The sequence below is a fragment of the Vipera ursinii genome (assembly GCF_947247035.1).
Source record: "Vipera ursinii genome assembly, chromosome: 5".
Lineage (NCBI taxonomy): Eukaryota > Metazoa > Chordata > Lepidosauria > Squamata > Viperidae > Vipera > Vipera ursinii.
Genome location: NC_139518.1, coordinates 1,285,000 through 1,307,594, shown reverse-complemented (window position 1 = coordinate 1,307,594; position 22,595 = coordinate 1,285,000). Strand labels below are relative to the sequence as shown.

Below are 22,595 nucleotides of genomic sequence, written 5' to 3'. Positions count from 1 at the left end.
TGTAGTCCAGGCGCCGTCTCTCCTTGCCCGCCTTGCGCAACCGGTGCCAACAGCTGAGACGCCCCCTCCTCCTCTGCCCTCGGGGCGGGGGCGGGGCGGGGGCGTGGCGCGGGCGGGCCCTCCTCCTCCAATCCCCGGCGCCCGGGGCGGGGCCGAGGCGGCGCTCGGGGGGTCGCGGGGGTCCGTCGGGCGGCTGAGCGGCGCCTCGTTCCCCGCCTGCGGGCCGGAGGAGCGGCTTTGGCCTCGCCGGAGGGGAGAAGCGCCTTGTTTCGGGGACGATCCGGCTCTCCGGACCGGCTGGAGAAGCGAAGGCGGCGGCGGGAAGGGGAAGAAGGTCTGGGGAGGGGCGGCTGTGCGACCGATGGGCAAAGGAGCCGTCCGGGCTTTCCCGGACGGCGTGGGGCTGGAGGCAAAGTCGGGAAACGGCCCGCGGGGCCGCTGAAGCTGGGAGGCCCGCGGGAGACTCCTAGCGGCGGGTGGGAAGGGACCCGCCGAGGTCTTCTAGTCGGACCCCTCCCCCCCCGCCTCCTCGCCCTCTTCAGCTCCCCCCTCGCAGCTGCCGCCTTGAGCGGCTTCCCTCCCCCCGCAGCTGGAGTCTCAGCCTCCGGGGATGCCGCCGCCGGAGCCTTCGCCTTGATGCGTCCGGCGCTCCCGCCAGCTCCGCCAGGTAAGGTGCCGGGAGGTGCGCGGCTGGGGACGATGGGAGTGGTGGTCGGAGCCCTGGCTGGCAGCCAGCTGCGGGATAGCTTCCGTCCCTGGGCTCCGGGAGGATGCTTTGCGCTAACCTGGTTAAGGCTGGTTTAGAGCAGGGGGGTGGGTCTATCCTTGGCCACTTTTAAGACTTCTGGACTTCAACTCCCAAAATTCCCCAGCCAGCCTTGCGCGGCTGGGGACGATGGGAGTGGTGGTCGGACTCGGAGCCCTGGCTGGCAGCCAGCTGCGGGAAAGCTTCCGTCCCTGGGCTCCGGGAGGATGGTTTGCGCTAACCTGGTTAAGGCTGGTTTAGAGCACGGGGGTCTATCCTTGGCCACTTTTAAGACTTATGGACTTCAACTCCCAAAATTCCCCAGCCAGCCTTGCTGGCTGGGGAATTCTGGGAGTTGAAGTCCACAGGTCTTTAAAGTGACCAAGGTTGGACATTCCTGCTTTTGGGGTGTCTGCAAATGGGGGGAAGGTAAGAACTGGATTGAGCATATCGTGTGAAGAAGACTAACCGGTCACAAATGAGCTGGCTGGGGTCCTTTCCCCCCCCCTTTCCTTTCCCTTTTACCACCTGTTCAACCTCGCAGAGGCGTTGTGTGCGTTGCGCCTAGGGAAGGGATCCTTGTGCCTTGCTTGGGGATTCTAGGACAAGCCAGATGCAGAGCAGGGAGGAGGCACGTCTTCGTGGTTTTGACCTCTGGGCTTGGGCAACCGGCGGAGCTGTGGCTTGGCCCCACGGGATGGCTTTGCCGGGGCCACGTAAACACACACCAGTCATTACTCGGGTTAGCTTGTTGTGCGAATGCAGCCGTGAGGTCTTCAAGTGACCTCATTAGGAGGGGGCCTCCTGAGATGGAGGGGGTGGGGGTATTCTTGCTGTTCTGGGCTGGCTGACCTTGCATGGGGGGGGGAAAGTTTGCTGCTGCTGTAGGGGTTCACACACGCACCCCCCCATATGCTCATCTTGTACATGTGTTAGGGGTCTTCTCCCATCTGCCTTTTTGAGGTCCTTGTAAGATTCTTTCCCGCATCAGTGTCTGGGTGACTGTAATTATATTATATATCATATCATTATATTGTCAAGCACTGTGAAGCGGTATATAAGTCTAAGTGTTATTGCTGTGGCTACAAAGCTCCACTCCTTTGTCCCAAAAGCAGCGCTTCAACTGCATGGATGTGGCCACCATCTTAGTTTAGGTCACCACGGTGTAAAACAGATGTTGAGACTCTGGAAAGAGTGCAGAGAAGAGCAGCAAAGATGATCAGGGGACTGGAGGCTAAAACAAAGAACAGTTGCTGGAATTGGGTATGTCTCGTTTAATGGCGAGAAGGACGAGGGGGGACATGATAGCAGCCTTCCAATCTCTCAGGGGCTGCCCCAAAGAAGAGGCAGTCAAGCTATTGTCCAAAGCCTCTGAAGGCAGGACAAGAAGCAACGGATGGAAACTAACCAAGGAGAGAAGCAACCTGGAACTAAGGAGGAATGTAATGACAGTGAGAACAATTAACCAGTGGAACAACCTGCCTCCAGAAGCTGTAAATTAGGAAGAGATTGGGCAACTATTTGTCTGGAATGGTAGAGGGTTTCCTGCCTGAGCAGGGGGTTGGACTAGATGACCTCCAAGGTACCTTCCAACTATAGTTATTAGTGTTAGTGTTGGATTTATTTTATTTATTTATTATTTATTATTTATTAATTTAATTTATATACCGCCCTTCTCCCGGAGGACTCAGGGCGGTGAACAGGGCAATACATAAAAACTAGATACAAAAATTAAAAATTATTACAACGTGATTAAACAATGCCCATAATAAATTAATACAGATTAAAAATTGAAGTTCATTTATAAAAATCCCACCCCGTCCCATCTTATTATAACATAATATAAATACAACTTATTGTTGTATTTATATTATGTTATATTTATTTTGTTATATTTATTTTTATTTTATTATTTTATTATTTTTATTTTATAATTTATTAAATTTATTAAATTTATCCACCACCCATCTTCGATTTAAAGCTGACTCTGGGCGGCTTACAGCGTAATAAACATTGGGGGGAGGGGGAAAAAACAACGGCTGAACGTCAAATGACAGAGCAGAGCAAATGAAAGCCTTACCGCAAGATGGAAAAAGGAGGGAGAGGGATACACGGGGGAGGAAGGTGGGATAAGTTTTTAATTTCATTTGCAAGGCAGACTTATATACAGGGCCTGCCTCCCTTCCTCTCCCTTCGATACAGGCAGTCCTCGACTTACGACGACGATCATTTGTGTCGCTAAGTGAGACAGTTGTTAAGTGAGTTTTGCCCCATTTCACGACCGTTCTCGCCACAGCTGTTAAGTGAATCCCTGCAGTTGTTAAGTTAGTCGTGCAGTCGTTAAGCGAATTTGACTTCCCCATTGACTTTGCTTGTCAGAAAGTCGCAAAAGGGGATCACGTGCCTCCCCCCCCCACAGGGACACGGCAACCGTCACAAAATGTGAGTCAGTTGCTAAGGGTCCCATTTTTTAATCACGTGACCGCGGGGCTGCGGCAACGGTCGCAAGCGTGCAAAACGGTCCCAAGTCCCTTGTTTCAGCGCCATTGTAACTTTGAAAGGTCGCTAAATGAACTGTTGTAAGTCGGGGACTGCCTGGGCTTCCATCCGAAGCAGATGTTTCCAAAAAGTGGGCCGGATGCTCGCAGGCGACTGGAATTAAGAATCGGTTCTGCAATAACCCCTCTTATTGGCGCCATTATTACAGTTGTTATTGCTCTGTTGATTTGTGGGCACATTTTAGAGCAGGGGCCTTCAAACTCGGCCCTTTTAAGATTTGTGGACTTCAACTCCCAGAATTCCTCAGCCAGGCTGGCTGAGGAATTCTGGGAGTTGAAGTCCACAAGTCTTAAAAGGGCTGAGTTTGAAGATGTCTGTTTTAGAGCTTCTGCAGCGGAGACAAACTTTTTGTGGGTCCAATCACCCTTGGCCAAATAAAGTATTCTCAGTCAACCAGAATAGAGCTGGAAGGGGCCTCGGAGGTCATCTAGTCCAACCCCCTGCTCAGGCAGGAAACCCTACACCATTCCAGACAAATGGCTGTCCAGTCTCTTCTTAAAAACCTCCAGTCTCGACATCTTTTTTGTAGCACGGTGGCCAAAACTGGATGCCGTATTCCAAGTGTGTCCTTATACTAAGGCTTTGTAAAGCAGTAGTTATAGTTCACCCGATTTTGATTCTGTGCCTCTGTTTATATACTGTCTATTCCGCTCTTTTTTTTCTTTCTGGCTTCCCTGCCAAAGCTTCTCCGTGGGTCCCACTTCTGGGGCAGCCAAACCCCTTGATTTCCTGGCCTGTTTGCTGGGCACGGGCGGCAGGGCTGAAGGGGAGTTGTGTGTCTGGGCTGGGTTGTGTGAGATCAGGGTCTGCAGTCTGCCGCTCACAACCACCGCCATTGCACCAGGTCAGTTATGCAACGTACGAGCCTGTCTGGGGGGTGTGTGTGTCTTTTTTTTCTTTCCTCTCTTCTCTTGATCCCCCTGCGATGCTTTTAGAATCTGCAGAGAGTCTTAGCTGCCGTATTTCAGGGCTGGGGGAGGCTAAAATCCAGCAAATTGCAATCTGGGGGCCGGTGATTCAGTTTATTCATGCCCAGATTTTCTCTCTCCCTTCCTCCCCCACCTCCCCCCCCCGCGCTTTCGGCAGTACCTGTAGTTGGAAATGGGTCACACGGATGTGTTTTATTTCGGCTGAATTGGTAGAGCTGGAGTCTTTGCATGGGCTCACGGCCCCGAGTGAGCCCAGAATTTCTTAAGTATGTTTCGTCCTGTTTTACGACCTTGCTTGCCACGGTGGCTAAGTGGGTCGCGGCAGTGGTTTTACGTTAGTAGCACCCTTGTTAAGTGGATCTGGGCTCCCCCTTGACGTTGCTCGTCAGCAGGTCGCAAAAGGGGATCACGGGACCCCAGGAGACTGTTACCGTCGTACTTATGAGTCAGTTGCCATGCTGCCACGGTCCTTAAGTGTGGAAAAGCAGTGGCCTTTTTCAGTGATGATGATGATGCTGATGTTGGAAGGGACCTTGGAGGTCATCTAGTCCAACCCCCTGCTCAGGCAGGAGACCCTCCACCATTTCAGACAAAGTGCTGTCCAGTCTCTTCTTGGAAACCTCCAGTGTTGGAGCACCCACAACTTCTGGAGGCAAGGAGTTCCACTGGTGAATTGTCCTGACTGTAACTGTCGTCAGTTGAGGACTACCTGTACACCTGTACACGTTTTGTGGTTTGTGCTGGTCCTCACAACGGATAACATTTGTGTCTTTTTTCATGGTGCTGTCGTCTGTGTGTGTGTGTGTGTGTGTGTGTGTGTGCTTTCAAAATGGTCAGGAATAACACAGATGATTTTAAGAGATGCGTTAACCTCTCTGGGGCAAGAAGACCTTGCAGGCAGGCGAACATTGCCACACGCAAGATGTTGTTGTGACGTGTGTCAAATGGCTCCGGCTCCGGTGTTGGTGACTGTTGCTTGGGCAGGCCCATCATAGAGCTGTGGAGTTGGAGCCGTAAGGGAAGCCAGAGGTCATTTAGTCTGACCCTTGGAAGGGTGCAGAAAAAAACTATTAAACTTTCGGCAAAGGGAATTTTCCAGACTCTGCTTAAGAACCGCACAAATGAAGAACAAACACTGTGTGCTGTGTTTCTCAATCTCTGCCACGTTTAAATGGGTGGACTTCAATTCCCAGCTGGCTGGGGAATTCTGGGAGTTGAAGTTCACCAAGCTAAATGTTGCCAGCCAGCTGGGGAATTCTGGGAGTTGAAGTCTACCCATCTTAACATTGCTAAGGTTGAGAAGCACCAACTTCACCAGATGTTCAGACAGCACATCAGGATACGCACAAGTCCCTGAAGTGCCCATACAGGTAGTCCTCGACTTATAACTGTTCGTTTAGTGACCGTTTGAAATTAGAGTGTCGCTGAAGAAAGGGAATTATGACAGTTTTTCACGCTTAGCGACCGTTGCAGCCTCCGCGTGATCACGCAATCAAAATTCAGACGCTTGGCAACTGATTCATATTTATGACGGTCACAGGGTCCCGGGGGGAGGGGTCACGTGATCCCCTTTTGCGACCTTCTGACAAGCCAAATCAATGGGGAGGTCGGATTCATTTAACAACCGGGTCACTAGCTTAACGACTGCAGCGATTCACTTAACAACTGAGGCTGTTAAAATGGGGCAAGACTCCCTGAATTGGCTCACTTAGCAACAGAAGCTTCGGGCTCGGTTGTGGTCGTAAGGCGAGGACTTGCCTGTACTCCATGCTGGCTGGGGAATTCTGGGAATTGAAGTCCGCCCCTCTGAAAGTTGCCGAGGTGGAAAAGCTCAAATGCTCTAATAACTGATCTGCTATTGCACAGATTTTACCTTTTAGGAAGTTTTCCATAATATTTAAAAAAAAATGTAGGCAGCTGCAAACTTATTATTTCTTGTCCTACTTTCGGTAGCCATGGAAAAGGCCTTCCCCAAGGCTTTCTTATATATATCTAAATCCGGCTATAATTTCTCAGCGCAGTTTGCTTTTGCCTTCGCTGAAAAGTCCTCACGGCCGTCCTGGGAATCTGCCCTAACAGGTCAGTGCAGTCATTTTTGGGAAAAGAGTGCCCAAAACTGTGGAACATGGAACATAGAATGATAGAGCTGGAAGGGACCCTGGAGGTCTTCTAGTCCAACCCCCTGCTCAAGGAGGAGACCCTTACGGGATCATGGAATAACAAGGGACCCTTGGAGGTCATCTAGTCCAGGGCTTTTCAACCTTTTCACCCATTGTACCACTTTTAGGTTAGGGCAACATCCGAGGACCACCAGTCGCCTAGCAAAAAAAAAAAAATGATGAAGTACAGGTAGTCCTCGACTTACAACTATTCGCTTAGTGACTCTTCGAAGTTACAATGGGACTGAAAAAAGCCCCCCCCCCAAGCCACAGCCGAGCAAGACACCTGCCTGCCCGCCCGGCGGCGCTCTTCCTCCTGTCCGAGGTTTTCATTGTTGTGAGCATTTCTGTTGAGGATTGGCAGAGGGGGTGGAGTGGGGGGTGTTTGGTTTTTATTCCCCCCCCCCCCCGTCTGCTGGGTGGTTGCAGCAGCTTTTGGTCCCTTCACATGACCCTGGGACACTGTGACCGTCATAAAAAAGAATCGGTTGCCAAGCATCTGAGTGTAAATCACAAGACCCTGGAGATGCTGCCACATTCCAGCTGATCGGCGCTTCTTCTGGGCTCAGCAGACGTGCCGGGATCGGTGCTGAGCTCCAGCTGGATCCTGGCGCTGATCCTGGCGCTTCCGCTGAGCCCCGACGGCCCTGCAGCTCCAGCCGTCTCTCGCTCAGGCTTGTGCGGTGCTGCCACCGGTTCAGCTCATTCCCCTCCCCCGCTACCACTTTCCTAGGATGGTGGCGTACCACCTGTCAGGTGCCAAGGTACCACGGGTGGTACCCGTACCACTGGTTGAAAAGCCCTGATCTAGTCCAACCCCCTGCTCAGGCAGGAGACCTGTACAATTCTAGACAAATGGCTGTCCAATCTTTTCTTAACAGCTGCAGTGATTTGCTTAACAACGGAGGCAAGAAAGGTCGTAAAACGGGGCAAAACCTACTCAACAAATGATCAAAATTCAGATGTTTGGCACCCGACTCAGATTTACAAAGGTCGCAGCGTCTCCCTGGCTCACGTGATCCCCTTTTGCGACCTTCTGACCAGCAAAGTCCACGGGGGAAACCAGATTCGCTTAACGACCGGGTTACTGACTTAACAGCTGCAGTGATTCGCTTAATGACGGAGGCAAGAAAGGTTGCAAAACAGGGCAAAACACCCCTAGCAAATTACTTTAACAATAGACATTTGGGGCTCGGTCAGAGTCACTCGTCTGTTGATTGTCCTCGGCTTACGACCAGAACTGGCACCCCGAATTTCACTTGCTAAGCAAGGGGGCGGCCACTTGAGTTGTCCCCAGTTTTTACAAGCTTTTGGGCCCCTTTTGTGAAGCAAACCCCTTCGGTTGTTAAGCAAATCACACCATCGTTAAATGAATCTGGCTTCCCCTTTTTGATTTTGCCGACCGGAAGCCAGCTGGGAAAGTGGCAAAGGGTGATTGGTACAACCTTGGGACTCGGCAACTCTCATAAATACATTTCGGTGGCCAAGAGTTCGAATCCCGCGCTCGTGACTGCAATGGTCGTTGGTAACCAGTCACGAGTCACTTTTTCAGTGCCGTCGTAACTTCAGTCACTAAGTGAATGGTGGTAAGTTGAAGACATCCTGCACAGACAGTCCCCAACATGCCACCACAAGGGAGCCCAAAATTTAAGTACTAAGTGAGATATTTGTTAGATGAGTTTTGCTCCCTTTTACGACTTTTCTTGCCACAGTTTGCTAAGTGAATCCCTGCGGTTGTTAAGTTAGTCACGCAGTCGTTAAGTGAACTTGGCTGACTTGGATCAGGGGGTCTTGAAACTTGGCCCTTTTATGCTGGCATGCTGGCTGAGGAATTCTGGGAGTTGAAGTCCACAAGTCATGAAGGGGCCATATTTCTCCCACGCTGGCTGAGGAATTCTGGGAGTTGAAGTCTGCAAGCCATGAAGGGGCCATATTTCTCCCACGCTGGCTGAGGAATTCTGGAAGTTGAAGTCTGCAAGCCATGAAGGGGCCATAGTTCCCCCACGCTGGCTGAGGAATTCTGGGAGTTGAAGTCCGCAAGTCAGGAAGGGGCCATAGTTCCCCCACGCTGGCTGAGGAATTCTGGGAGTTGAAGTCTGCAAGTCATGAAGGGGCCACAGTTCCCCCACGCTGGCTGAGGAATTCTGGGAGTTGAAGTCTGCCAGTCATGAAGGGGCCATAGTTCCCCCACGCTGGCTGAGGAATTCTGGGAGTTGAAGTCCGCAAGTCAGGAAGGGGCCGTAGTTCCCCCACGCTGGCTGAGGAATTCTGGGAGTTGAAGTCTGCCAGTCATGAAGGGGCCATAGTTCCCCCACGCTGGCTGAGGAATTCTGGGAGTTGAAGTCCACAAGTCATAAAAGGGCCAAGTTTGAAGACCCCTGACTTGATTGTCAGAAGGCCGCAAAATGGGATCACGTGACCTCCCAGGATGCTGTAAGCCATCATAAACACGAATCAGTTGCCAAGCGCCTGAATTTTGATCGTGTGACCGTGAGGGAAGCTGCGACGGTCGTAAGTGTGAAAAATCGTCATAAGCCCCTTTTTTCAGCGTTGTAATTTCAGAAGGTCGCTAAAGTCGAGGATTCCTAGTACTGCCGTAACGGCTGTTTTCTGGAAGGGAGCAAAGAATTCACACCTCATGCCTGACTTGCTGAATTAATTAACCAAACGATTCACACCACAATTAACCACATAGATTATTTGAGGACAAAAAAAAAACCACGCACCCCAAAGTCAACCTCAGTTCAAGATCCGGAAATGTATTGGTTAGATTTTGCAAACGATGTGGCTTGAAGAGACAGCTCTTCAAAAAAAAAAAAGAGCTTTAAAGGAAAAAAACGAAAATAAAAGCCTGCAAGATGCAAACTATGGTAGGCCAATCCTCGTTCTGGTTCTGGGAAAATCCAAATCAATTAGAATTTTTTTTTTTAAAAAAAGCCCGTTTTAATGATTTTCACATGTGTAGTACATTTTTTGCCATGTGCTACGGGTGTGCATTGAGAAAACCTTTGAAGGAGGCTGGGGAGGGGGCGGAAAATGGTGAAAAGGGAATGCCTTGAGGGTGTGACAGATCGACAAAGGTGTTGCTGGGAATCCCATAACTTTTTACAAAGTTGGCACATTGTGGGTGGTTGAATGGTACTTACAGACACACACACACACACACAGAGACCACAATCGTAGACGGCAGAAAAATCCCCAGTGCAAAAAAAAAAGATAGAAAAATCCCTGTGGCAAAAACTAATTGATGCATTTCACTTTTAAAATAATCCCCATCAAGAAGAGGATTTTTCAGCCGCAGATTGTGGGTTTTTTGGTACTCAGATTCCAAAAATACTGTGTGCTAAAACGAGCAGAGCTGATAACGCACAGATAAACATTTTGGAAAACTCTGCTTTTATTTATTAATTTATTTTGGGGTGGTGTAGTGTGTGTCTCAACATGTTTGAACCCAACCCTTTTGGTGAAAATTATGATTTGGCACGTTATTCAAAACCAGAGGGTAGATTAATTCTATATGCTGAAGATCTGATGAATCTGGAAGAGCCGGTAGGGCGTGATCTAGAGAGAGCGTAATCTTGGTGGAATTTCATTATAATAAATCAAAGTGTTTCCATTCTGCGTAGAGTCGCCTCAAATCATAAGATGGGTGGCGAATAAATTTAATAATAACGGAATAACAGAGTTGAAAGGGGCCTTGGAGGTCATCTAGTCCAGCCCCCTGCTCGAGCAAGAGATCCTATACAATTTGAAGCAAGTGGCTGTCCAGTCTCTTCTTAAAAACCTCTAGGCATGGAGCTCCCACAACTTCTTCTTTTATTTATTTTTTTTGTATAAATTTTATTAGTTTTTATAGGGTTAGGAATGAGGTGGGATCAGGATTGGGGTTAGGGTTCAGGTTTTTCCAAATAGCATTCTCAATATTTAGCAAACAGCATGACGTCTGGGTTCATGTGTTTAACAAGAAATAATAGATAATAGTTAATTATCATAAACAACATGTTAATTAATCTCTCGATAGCCGCCTTCTTGCTAATCTATATTCACGTTCCTTTCTCTCTGACTCGTTTCTCTAGCCATTGGTAGAAATTATCCCATGTTCTAAAAAGCACTGGGTCTTTTTTCTCTTTAATCTTAAAAGTCAATCTGTCCATTTCTGCATACTCTAAAATTTTCTTAATTGATACTTCTTCAGTTGGTAAACTTCTGAAGGCAAGCCATTTAATCAATCAATCAATCAATCAATCAGAATAGAGCTGGAAGGGACCCTTGGAGGTCTTCTAGTCCAGCCCCCTGTTCAAGCAGGAGACCCTACGCCAGTGGTGGCAAACCTTTTTGAGACCGAGTGCCCAAACTGCAACCCGAAATCCACTTATGCATCGCTGGGTGCCGGGGGCATGACCACCGAGTGGGTGATGCTCCAGCGACCTGATCCGAGCGTCGGAGGCCTGCAAAATCGGCCGTGGGGGGGAAAGCAAAATCGCTCTGCGGCCCTAGATCTGGGCAGCAGAAGCGTTTTGCAGGCCTCCGATGCCCGGATCGGGCCTCTGGAGCATTTTAAATACCGTATTTTCTGGCGTATAAGATGACTGGGCGTATAAGACGACCCCCCCAACTTTTGAGATGATTTTCATGGGTTAAAAAGTCGTCTTATACGCCGGAAAATACGGTAATTTCTGGAGGCCAGCTGTTCCACTGGTTGATTGTCCTCACTGTCAGGAAACTTCTCTTTAGTTCCAGGTTGCTTCTCTCTTTGGTCAGTTTCCAACTGTTGTTTCTTGTCCTGGTGAACAACCTGGCCCCCTTTTCCTTGTGGCAGCCCCTCAGATACTGGAATAACTGCTATCATGTCTCCCCTATTTCTTTTTTTCTTTAGACTAGCCAGACCCAAGTCCTGCAGCCATTCTTCGTATGTTTTAGTCTCCAGGCCTTGGATCATCTTAGTTGCTCTTCTCTGAGTTTCTTCCAAACTCTCAACGTCTTTTTTGTGATACGGTGACCAAAATTGGCTGCAGTATTCCAGGTGTGGCCTCACTAGGGCTTGATAAAGCGTGATCTTGATTCTATCCCTCTGTTTACCCAACTCAGGATTGTATTAGCTTTTTGGGGCTGCTGCTGCACACGGCTGGCTCATAGTCAAGTGATCGTCCACCAGGACTCCAAGGTCCATTTCACAGTTGCTGCTTTTGAGGCAGGTCTCACCTAATCTGTACATATGCTTTTGGTTTTTCCTGGCTAAATGTAAAACTTTGCTTTTCTCCACACTGAAACTCATTTTGTTGCATAGCGCCCATTGTTCTAGTCTGTCAAGATCTTGTTGGATCCTGAGTTTTTCTTCTGGGGTGTTGGCTACTCCTGACGGTTTGGTGTAATCTGCAAATCTGATGAGTTCCCTTCTATTTCCTCATCTAAGACATGGATGAAGATGTTGAAAAGTTTACTGGGCCTAAGACGGAGCCTTGTGGTGCTCCATTGCTTACTTCCCTCCATGCAGATGTGGTGCCGTTGAGGACTACTCATTGAGTGCGGTTTGTTAGCCAGTTACAGATCCATCTGGTGGTGATGTTGACTATCCCACCTTTTCTTTGTTTACCAAGGAGTAGGTTGTGGTCTAATTTATCGAATGCCTTAAAAGGTAAAGGTAAAGGTTCCCCCGCACACGCGTGCTACTCGTTTCCGACTCTAGGGGCCGGTGCTCATCTCCGTTTCAAAGCCAAAGAGCCAGCGCTTGTCCGAGGACGTCTCCGTGGTCATGTGGCCGGCATGACTAGACGCCACAGGCGCACGGAACGCTGTTACCTTCCCACCGGAGCGGTCCCTATTTTTCTACTTGTATTTTTACGTGCTTTCGAACTGCTAGGTTGGCAGAAGCTGGGACGAGTAACAGGCGCTCACTCTGCTATGCGGCACTCAGGATTCGACCTGCCAAACTGCCGACCTTCTGATCGACAAGCTCAGCGTCCTAACCCACTGAGCCACTGCGTCCCTCTATCAAATGCCTTACTGAAGTCTAAATATACGATATCCACTGAGTTTCACTGGTTTCTGTTATTCTGTTAACCTCTTCTCCAAAGCTCCTGAAGGCAGGACAAGAAGCAACGGATGGAAAGCAATCAGGGAGAGAGGCAACCTGGAACTAAGGAGAAACTTCCTGGCAATGGGAACAATTAACCAGTGGAACTCCTTGCCACCAGAGGTTGTGGGTGCTTCAGCACTGGAGGCTTTTAAGAAGAGACTGGACAGTCACTTGTCTGAAATGGTACAGGGCAGGGGTCCTCAAATTTGGCCACTTTAAGATTTGTGGACTTCAACTCCCAGAATCCCCCAGTCTCTGGCCTGAGCAGGGGGTTGGACTAGAAGACCTCCAAGGTCCCCTCCAATTCTTACATCGAGTTATGTTATTGGATTGAGTCCTTGACTGTTGTAACCACAAATGTTGAGTTTCGGATGGGGTAGCATTAAGAGAAATTGGGGGGGGACAGCCCTCCCCCCCCAGATTTCCCCTAGCATGTACCCCCACAAGCTGCCAGAAGGTTTTTCTGTGTGCAGTAATCAGCTCTCTTCCAGTCAGTGCGACAAATGCAATCTTCACTTGTAGGTTATCACCCGTTTCCGTCACGCATGTTTGAGGCATCTGGACAGTGTGTTGCTAATTTTCTCTCCCTCTCTCTCTCTCTCTCTCTCTCTCTCTCTCTCTCTCTCTCTCTCTGTGTGTGTGTGTGTGTGTGTGTGTGTGTGTGTCTGCAGGCACACAAGGAGAAATTGTGTGCACGGCTCCGGGTTTTTTCCACACTCATCAGAATAGAGGCTGGGTTTGTGCAACAGGGCAGATGCTGAACTTGGCTGAATGGCTTTGCTCACACAATACATCATACCCCAATCAAAGTTAGATGTTGCGGTCTAACCGGAACATCTGTTTCCTGCTGTCAGAGCACGGTTCAAACTTGGTCTGAAATGTCGGAAGGCCAAACGAGGTGGCGAGATTTGTTCATTTATATGCTGAATGTATTTTAAGAAGAGACTGGAGAGTCACTTGTCTGAAATGGTATAGGTTCTCCTGCTTGAGCAGGGGGCTGGACTAGAAGACCTCCAAGGTCCCTTCCAGCCCTATTCTATTCTATTCTATTCTATTCTATTCTATTCTATTCTATTCTATTCTATTCTATTCTATTCTATTCCCATAATTCTCCTATTCTATTCTATTCTATTCTATTCTATTCTATTCTATTCTATTCTATTCTATTCTATTCTATTCTATTCTATTCTATTCTATTCTATTCTACAACGTCTATTTTGTTCTATTCTGTGTTCTATTCTATCCTATCCTATTCTATTCTACAATCTGTTCTACAATCTGTCTATTCTATTCTATTCTATTCTATTCTATTCTATTCTATTCTATTCTATTCTATTCTATTCTATTCTATTCTATTCTATTCTATTCTATTCCTATTCTATTCTATTCCCATAATTCTCCTATTCTATTCTATTCTATTCTATTCTATTCTATTCTATTCTATTCTATTCTATTCTATTCTATTCTATTCTATTCTATTCTATTCTACAATGTCTATTTTGTTCTATTCTGTGTTCTATTCTATTCTATCCTATTCTATTCTACAATCTGTTCTACAATCTGTCTATTCTATTCTATTCTATTCTATTCTATTCTATTCTATTCTATTCTATTCTATTCTATTCTATTCTATTCTATTCTATTCTATTCTATTCTATTCTATTGATACGTTCTCCATTCAACAGCAGTGATTCGTGAGAGGGTCCTTGGAGTCCTGGTGGATCATGGTTTAAGTGTGAGCCAGCTGTGTTGCTGCAGCTGCCCAAAAGGCCAACGCAGTCCTAGGCTGCATTAACAGAGGGAGAGCATCAAGCTCACGTAAAGTGTTAGTATTGCTTTATAAATGCCTTGGTAAGGCCACACTTGGAATCCTGCATCCAGTTTTGGTTGCCACGATATAAAAAAAAGATCTTGAGACTCTGGAAAGGGTGCAGAGAAGATGATCAGGGGACTGGAGGCTAAAACACACGAACAACAGTTGCAGGAATTGGGTAGGTCTAGTTTAATGAGAAGAAGGACTGGTGTGTGTGTGTGTGTGTGTGTGTGTGTGTGTGTGTGTGTGTGTGACATGATAGCAGTCTTCCAGTATCTCAGGGGCTGCCCCAAAGAAGAGGGAGTCAAGCTATTTTCCAGGCAGGACAAGAAGCAACAGATGGAAATTCATCTAGGAGAGAAGCAACCTAGAACTAAGGAGAAATTTCCTTTACAGTGAGAACAATCAACCAGTGGAACTCCTTGCCTCCAGAAGTTGTGGGTGTTTCAGCACTGGGGTTTTTAAAGAAGAGACTGGACAGCCATTTGTCCGGAGTTGTATAAGTTCCCCTGCTTGAGCAGGGGGTTGGACTAGAAGACCTCCAAGGTCCCTTCCAGCTGTATTCTGATTGACTGATATGAAGAACAGTTGCAGGAACTGGGTATGTCTAGTTTAATGAAAACAAAGACTAGGGGTGTGATGTGAAGCCCGTTTGCAATTCTATAATAAATTAAATAAATAAAGTAGAATAAAACCCCATTGGAGTTAGGCAACCAATCCATTTAAGCAAACGACTAAAAAACCCCTGGACTGAGGGGTTTTAAATTTTTAAATTTTAAATTAAATTTTAAATTTGGGCTAACGTTATTTAATTCTATTTTAATTTCAACTGTATTCTAACTTTTGTACTGTTTTAACTGTTTTTAACTTTGCCCTGTAAACTGCCCTGAGTCCTTCGGGAATAGGGCAGTATAGAAATCTAATAAATTAATTAATTAATTAATTAATTAATATTAGAATTACTCAGCCCTGGGTGAGTTGGAAGGTCAAGGCAAGCTTCCCAGTTAAGTGCTCTTTAAACAGCTAAGCTGGTGGAGTTTGCACTTATAGCCCGCAATGGCCTGAGACATTTGAGAACAATCCGTGGCATCAGAGCCGGAACGAGTCACAGATTCCCACTAGATAGAAGAACAATCTTGGCTTTGGGCAAATTGGAAGACGGTTCCTTTGGCCCGGTGGGTTGGCTGGCAAGCCCAAAGCTTAGAAACTCAGTTGAGTCACTGCTCTGGCTTTTAAGAGATTACGTTCCTTGGCTCTTTTGGAGAGTCGTCCCCCCCCCTGCTTCCCCTCTGCAATTCATCAAACCAGCTGAGATTTCTCTAGAAAAGAAGGGAAAACAGCCAGGCCAATTGTCACAGGGTGGGTTTTTCCGGGACAAAGCCAAGGCCTTGTAAAAGGGCCACACAGGATCTTTGTAGCCAAAATCAAGGAGCAACTTTTCCAATGAAAGGAGGCATGTGTGGACAGGAAGGAAGAGAACTCAGGCAGAAAGGAGTCCCTCGGATCTGGTCCTGCTAAATGATGCAGAAGGATCTTCCAGCTGATGATCTATCTATCTATCTATCTATCTATCTATCTATCTATCTATCTATCTATCTATCTATCCATCTCTATCTATCTATCTATCTATCTATCTATCTATCTATCTATCCATATCTATCTATCTATCTATCTATCTATCTATCTATCTATCTATCTATCTATCTATCTATCTATCTATCCATCTCTATCTGTCTATCTATCTGTCTATCTATCTATCTATCATCTATCTATCTATCTATCTATCTATCTATCTATCTATCTATCTATCTATCTATCTATCTATCCATCCATCCATCTATCCATCAATCCATATGTCTGTCTGTCTATCTATCTATCTATCTATCTATCTATCTATCTATCTATCTATCTATCTATCTATCTATCTATCAATCTATCTATCTATCTATCCCTATCTATCTATCTATCTATCTATCTATCTATCTATCTATCTATCTATCTATCATCTATCTATCTATCTATCTATCTATCCATCCATCCCTATCTATCCATCAATCCATATGTCTGTCTATCTATCTATCTATCTATCTATCTATCTATCTATCTATCTATCTATCTATCTATCTATCCATCCATCCCTATCTATCTATCTATCTATCTATCTATCTATCTATCTATCTATCTATCAATCTATCTATCTATCCCTATCTATCTATCTATCTATCTATCTATCTATCTATCTATCATCTATCTATCTATCTATCTATCTATCTATCTATCTATCTATCTATCCATCCATCCCTATCTATCCATCAATCCATATGTCTGTCTATCTATCTATCTATCTATCTATCTATCTATCTATCTATCTATCTATCTATCTATCTATCTATCTATCTATCTATCATCTATCCATCTATTGTCTATCATCTATCATTTATCCTCATCTATCATCTATCCATCAATTATCTGTCTGTCTGTCTATCTATCTATCTATCTATCTATCTATCTATCTATCTATCATTTCTCTCGCTATTTATCTCTCTATTTATCTATTCATGTTTATCTATCAATATTCATATCTATCTATCTATCTATCTATCTATCTATCTATCTATCTATCTATCTATCTATCCATCCATCCATCCATCCATCTATTCATATCTATCTATCTGTCTGTCTGTCTCTGTCTCTTATCTTATTCTCTCCTGGCGATTGGCCCAAAGTCACCCAGCCGGCTTTCGTGCATAAGATGGGACTAGAACTCACTGTCTCCCATTTTTTACCCTGGTGCCTTAACCACTCCCTGCATCGGTCTTGCAGCATAGATTATCTAACAAAACAACCCTGGCTGCCTTCCGGGCAGAACCTTCTGGAACCCCCGATGAAACGGTCCAGAGAGTCAGTTTCATGAAGATGCCCGCCCCTCCCCCGAACTGGGTGCTCACCTGTTTCTTAGACATCCTGACCATGTTTGAGGCTGGCCTATAATGAAGAAGAGCTGTTGAGTCTAGGAGGGTTTTTTATTTCTTTAATTCGGGGTCTCCTAAGTGCCTTCAGGAAGCATCTCATATGGAGACATCAGCGGGGGTCCTGGGGGGTCTCTGAGCTGGGTGGTTTTCTTGCAGATGTTTCAGGACCCAACTAGGGAACATCATCAGGGCTAGAAGGGAGGGGGAGTTGCTCTCTGTGGGCTCCCTTCTAGCCCTGATGATGTTCCCTATCTGCAAGAAAACCACCAAACTCAACACTAAGGACCCCACAGTCCTCCTCCTCCTCCTCCTCCTCCTCCTCCTCTTCTTGCTCTCTGCAAACTCCTCTCCTTCTAGCATTGATGACGCTACCTAGTTGGTAACATCTACAACAGGGGTGTCAAACTCAATTTCATTGAGGGCCGCATCAGCATTGCGGTTGCCCTCAGGGGGCCGGGTGGGTATAGCCAGGGTGGGCGTGGCCTACTGGGTAGGCGTGGCTAGAGTGTGTATGGCCTACTGGGTGGGCGTGGCCAGCTCTACATCGTTGGCATCAAGGGTGCCTATGGGGGCCTGGGCAGGAGTGGGACAGATCTGGGGGTCTCTGGCAGAAGGAGGATCTCTGGGCCAGGGCCAAGGCAGTGGGGGCCGTTCCCTCACTCTTTCCAGGATGGCTTCGTGGGCCGCATGAAACCACTTTGTGGGCCGGATCTGGCCCCCGGGCCTCGTGTTTGACATGTCTGATCTACAAGAAACCCACCCAGCTCAGAGAGCACCAAGGACCCCCCAGCCCTCCTCCTCTTCCTCCCTTCTAGCACACAGTTCAACCCCAAGCTACAAAAATCCTCTTCCGTATTTCCCCCCTTCCAGCCTCTTGATGGGGAAAGCCTGCCTTTTCACCGGAGAGCATCTTTGCTACTTGACATCCACTTAAGACCGTCAACACAAGAAGCAAACGAAAATTATGACTCTGGGAGAGGCCGTTGCTGCATTCCCAGCCCGGTTTAGTCAAGGGACTTCCTTTACGAACGCCATCCCCCCCCCACACACACACTTCGTCTTGGAGTGGTTCGTGCAGCTGGCCAGCCTCAGCGCAGCCTGACTTATTTCCGCCTGCCTAATGCACCATCTCGGCTTCTTCACCAGGCCAGGGAAATGGCGGGAGGGACCTCCTGCCAGCTTGCTGGAAGACCCTCTTGGTGGGGAGAGAATTGCTGGCTTGCCTGGCGGCCAGAGACGGCGGGAGGCAAGGTGGCACCATCTGTCACTCCGGCATTGCCATGCCTGCCCTCTGGCCACCGATTTGCCGCCCATGGGGGGGGGAGCCAATCCTCTTGGCAAGGGTAACTCCACCAGGTCCCGAGACATGAGCTCATTGCGTCCACCTGCCTTTCGGCGTCTCTCCTTGGCCTAAATGTGGTTTGGGATTGTTCTGCGCTCCTGGCCACTTTCCTTCCCGACCAGAGACGAGCTCGCCTGACCAATAACCAGCCAAGACACAGCGAAGGCCCTTCGTTTCCTTTATTGCGATAAGCGGGGAGAGAAGCTATCAAAACTTGGTTTTCTCCAAAGTTTCAACCCCAAATATTCCCATTTTTATAGATCCCTGGCCACGGCTGCACATCCCTCCTCTTTCCCCATTGGCTGAGGTACTACGAGGTTACACTCTTTCCGACCGCTTCCTACATATTTCCTGCTACATGCTAAATCTTACATCCCGTGTACATGAAAATTAAGAGATAATTTATGCAAGGTGTGTCAGGGAATATTAATCAACTAATTGCACGTGCCCAGTTGCTTGAGTTCCAGCCCCCTTTTTATGACCTTTTGCTACTTATCTTCTCTTACAGACGTATTGATAGCTTGGCCTTCTTCCTTTCCTACTCATAGTAAAGGTAAAGGTAAAGGTTCCCCCGCACATGCGTGCTAGTCGTTTCCGACTCCAGGGGCCGGTGCTCATCTCCGTTTCAAAGCCGAAGAGCCAGCGCTTGACCGAGGACGTCTCCGTGGTCCTGTGGCCGGCATGACTAGACGCCAAAGGCGCACAGGACGCCGTTACCTTCCCACCGGAGCGGTCTCTATTTTTCTACTTGCATTTTTATGTGCTTTCGAACTGCTAGGTTGGCAGAAGCTGGGACGAGTAACAGGCGCTCGCTCTGCTACGCGGCACTCGGGATTCGACCCGCCAAACTGCCAACCTTCTGATCGACAAGCTCAGCATCCTAACCCACTGAGCCACCGCGTCCCTTCTTCCTACTCATAAGACGCAGCTAATTTTTGCCTACGTGTTTCACTTCCATCCTTTCTTTCCTGGTTCTCGTCTTCTTAGTAAATTCAGTTTTAAATTTCTCTTTCAGTATTAAACTTTGGAGACCTTTCATTTACTTCGATCAGGATTGAGGCGGCCAAGTTGGGACACGGTTAGACCAGCGGGCAAGGAAGGTCGGCAGCAATGTCCGTGGCGCTCGAGATCAGGAGTCTTCAAACTTGGCCCTTTGATGACTTGTGGACTTCGACTCCCAGAATTCCTCAGACAGCGTGGGGGAACTGTGGCCCCTTCATGACTTGTGGACTTCAACTCCCAGAATTCCTGAGCCAGCGTGCCTGTCTGAGGAATTCTGGGAATCGAAGTCCACAAGTCATCAAAGGGCCAAGTTTGAAGACCCCTGCCACAGATGGACCACCAGCTCCTGCTGCTTTTGGTTGTTGAAGGCCTCCATGGTGCACATGGGCCCTTAAGGTCCCACACTCAGAAAAACCTGGTTTAAACCGGGTTGAGTGGGTAAAGAAGGTCAGCAACAATGTCCTTGGGACTCTAGGTCAGGGGTCTTCAAACCTGATCCTTCTATGACTTGTGGACTTCAACTCCCAAAATTCCTCAGTCAGGCATGCTGGGAGTTGAAGTCCGCAAGTCATGAAGGGGCCATAGTTCCCCCACGTTAGCTGAGGAATTCTGGGAGTTGAAGTCCACAAGTCATGAAGGGGCCACAGTTCCCCCACGTTAGCTGAGGAATTGTGGGAGTTGAAGTCCACAAGTCATGAAGGAGCCATAGTTCCCCCATGCTGGCTCAGGAATTCTGGGAGTTGAAGTCCGCAAGTCATGAAGGGGCCATAGTTCCCCCACGCTGACTGAGGAATTCTGGGAGTTGAAGTCCACGCTGCAGATGGACTTTGGCTTCCCACACGCAAAAGGTCCCGATTTAAACTGGCTGGCCTGCAAAGCCCTTCCCGAGAGTGGTCGGAGCCTGGACTTTGGTGCGCAGCCTGAGACTTGTAAAAAATAAAGGCCCTAACATGTGACAGGCACACAAAGACCCACAACCAGTCCTGTCCTGTGAAGGAATACTAGCCTAGAATGTCTGTGGAGAGTCATCCAGCTCATGGTTGTCCCAAAGGTGTTTTTTTCCCCCAAAAGGCAGCTGGATTTTTTTGGTGTGAGGTTTTCCGCTTAGCCTCACAATTGCCCCAGCGTTACTCAGGAATTTAAAAGAGCCAAAGAAACGCCTGAGCCGAGGTTTCAGCAAGCAAACAACTTTAATTTTGATCAAAATAGAGTTGGGTGACCCCCCCCAACTCTCTTCGTGGCTGGTAGAGAGATGAAGGCCACAACCAGGAAAGATGTCTTCCACCTTTTATACCTTTCCAGAAGAAAAAGTTCAGGTCCCGGTACCGGGCACAAGACAGCACAAAAAAATTATTCCTAGATGATGACTCGTACACAACAACGCAGGCTCCATCCTTAACTCCGTTTCCCTCTCCCCTCACCGTGCTCTTTTCATGCAATCAATCCCCGGTACCTAAAGCATGAAACATTGGCTTCTAGATAACTAAAGCACCTACAAAGCTGCTTGCACACACACACACACACACACACATATGAAATCATTGGAGTCAGGAGACTGCATTTATAACATCAGTTATAATCAGCAGTTCGAAAGCATGTAAAAAATGCAAGTAGAAAAATAGGGACCACTATGGTGGGAAGGGAACAGCGTTCCGTGCGCCTTTGGCGTCTAGTCATGCCGGCCACATGACCACGGAGACGTCCTCGGACAAGCGCTGGCTCTTCGGCTTTGAAACGGAGATGAGCACCGGCCCCTAGAGTCAGAAACGACTAGCACGCACGCGCGGGGGAACCTTTACCTTTACCTATATATATATATATATATATATATATATATATATATATATATATATATACCGGTATATATATATATATATATATATATATATATATATATATATATATATATATATATATATATATATATATATATATATATATATATATATATATATTACGAAGTATCACTACTAATATTAATATTACTAAGATCAACCTTAAGCATAATAAAATCCCTTCACTTGTTTTTAATAATAATAACAATAATAATAACAATAAAAGTTGGAAGGGACCTTGGAGGTCATCTAGTCCAACCCTCCGCTCAAACAGGAAACCCTATACCATTTCAGACAAATGGCTCTCCAGTCTCTTCTTAAAAACTTCCAGTGTTGGAGCATTCACTGCTTCTGGAGGCAGGTTGTTCCACTGGTTAATTGTTCTCACTGTTAGGAAATTCCTCCTTAGTTCCAGGTTGCTTCTCTCCTTGACGAGTTTCCATCCGTTGAAGACATTTCGCTTCTCACCCAAGCAGCTTCTTCGGTTCTGACTGAATGGTGGACAATGGAAGGACTGATATTCCTTTCAGTCCTCTGGATGTTAGTACTCCAAGTACTAGGGCACTTGGAGGTGAATGGTGGAAATGAGTGTGGATTTATTTTTTTTACAACACGGGCCTTTCAGCAGTTCCAACAAAGCTCCACACTATTTGCACACTCTTTGCACACCAGTCCCACATTATTTGCTTGCACTGAGGGCACAGATAAACTCTCAAGTGGCCTCAACGGCTCTCAGAGAGAGCGCTAGTGACTGCAAGGAATATAAATCCTTCCATCCTCCACCATTCAGTCAGAACTGAAGAAGCTTCTGGGATGAGAAGCGAAAGATCTTCAGGACCAAAAAAAAAAAAAAGTCCAGTGGCTTCCTTGAAAAAACAACAAAAAACAACAAAAAAATCCCACCTTTAGCTCTGCCCTGGAATGTGACTCTTTTTTCCCACCGTTCGGAACGGCTTTGACTTGGTGCTTGAACCGTGTTCCTTTCCTGCTGCTTTTGAATTTTAATTTGTGGAGGAGGAGGAGAGCTGGCTTAATCAGCGGCGGCTGTGAGACAGAAGGCACCTGGTGGCGCCTTTTCCGGCTGGCTAGTTTTATTCCAAAGCAGAAGCTCACACAAGCTGCGGCTTTGGGATAAAACTGGCCAGTTGGAAAAGGTGCTTAAC

The 22,595-nt window shown here is 47.2% G+C and overlaps 1 protein-coding gene across 1 annotated transcript in view; it reads left to right on the top strand.

The window, feature by feature from the left end:
• Positions 1-635: 635 nt before the first annotated feature.
• Positions 636-22,595, top strand: part of IL1RAP (interleukin 1 receptor accessory protein) — a gene marked incomplete at its 3' end in the record, with an annotated part of 74,120 nt that continues 52,160 nt past the window's right edge. The window contains exon 1 of the mRNA XM_083363953.1: positions 636-667. Coding sequence (XP_083220079.1) covers positions 637-667 — 31 coding nt within the window. The 5' untranslated portion in view covers position 636. The remainder of the gene's footprint in view (positions 668-22,595) is intronic.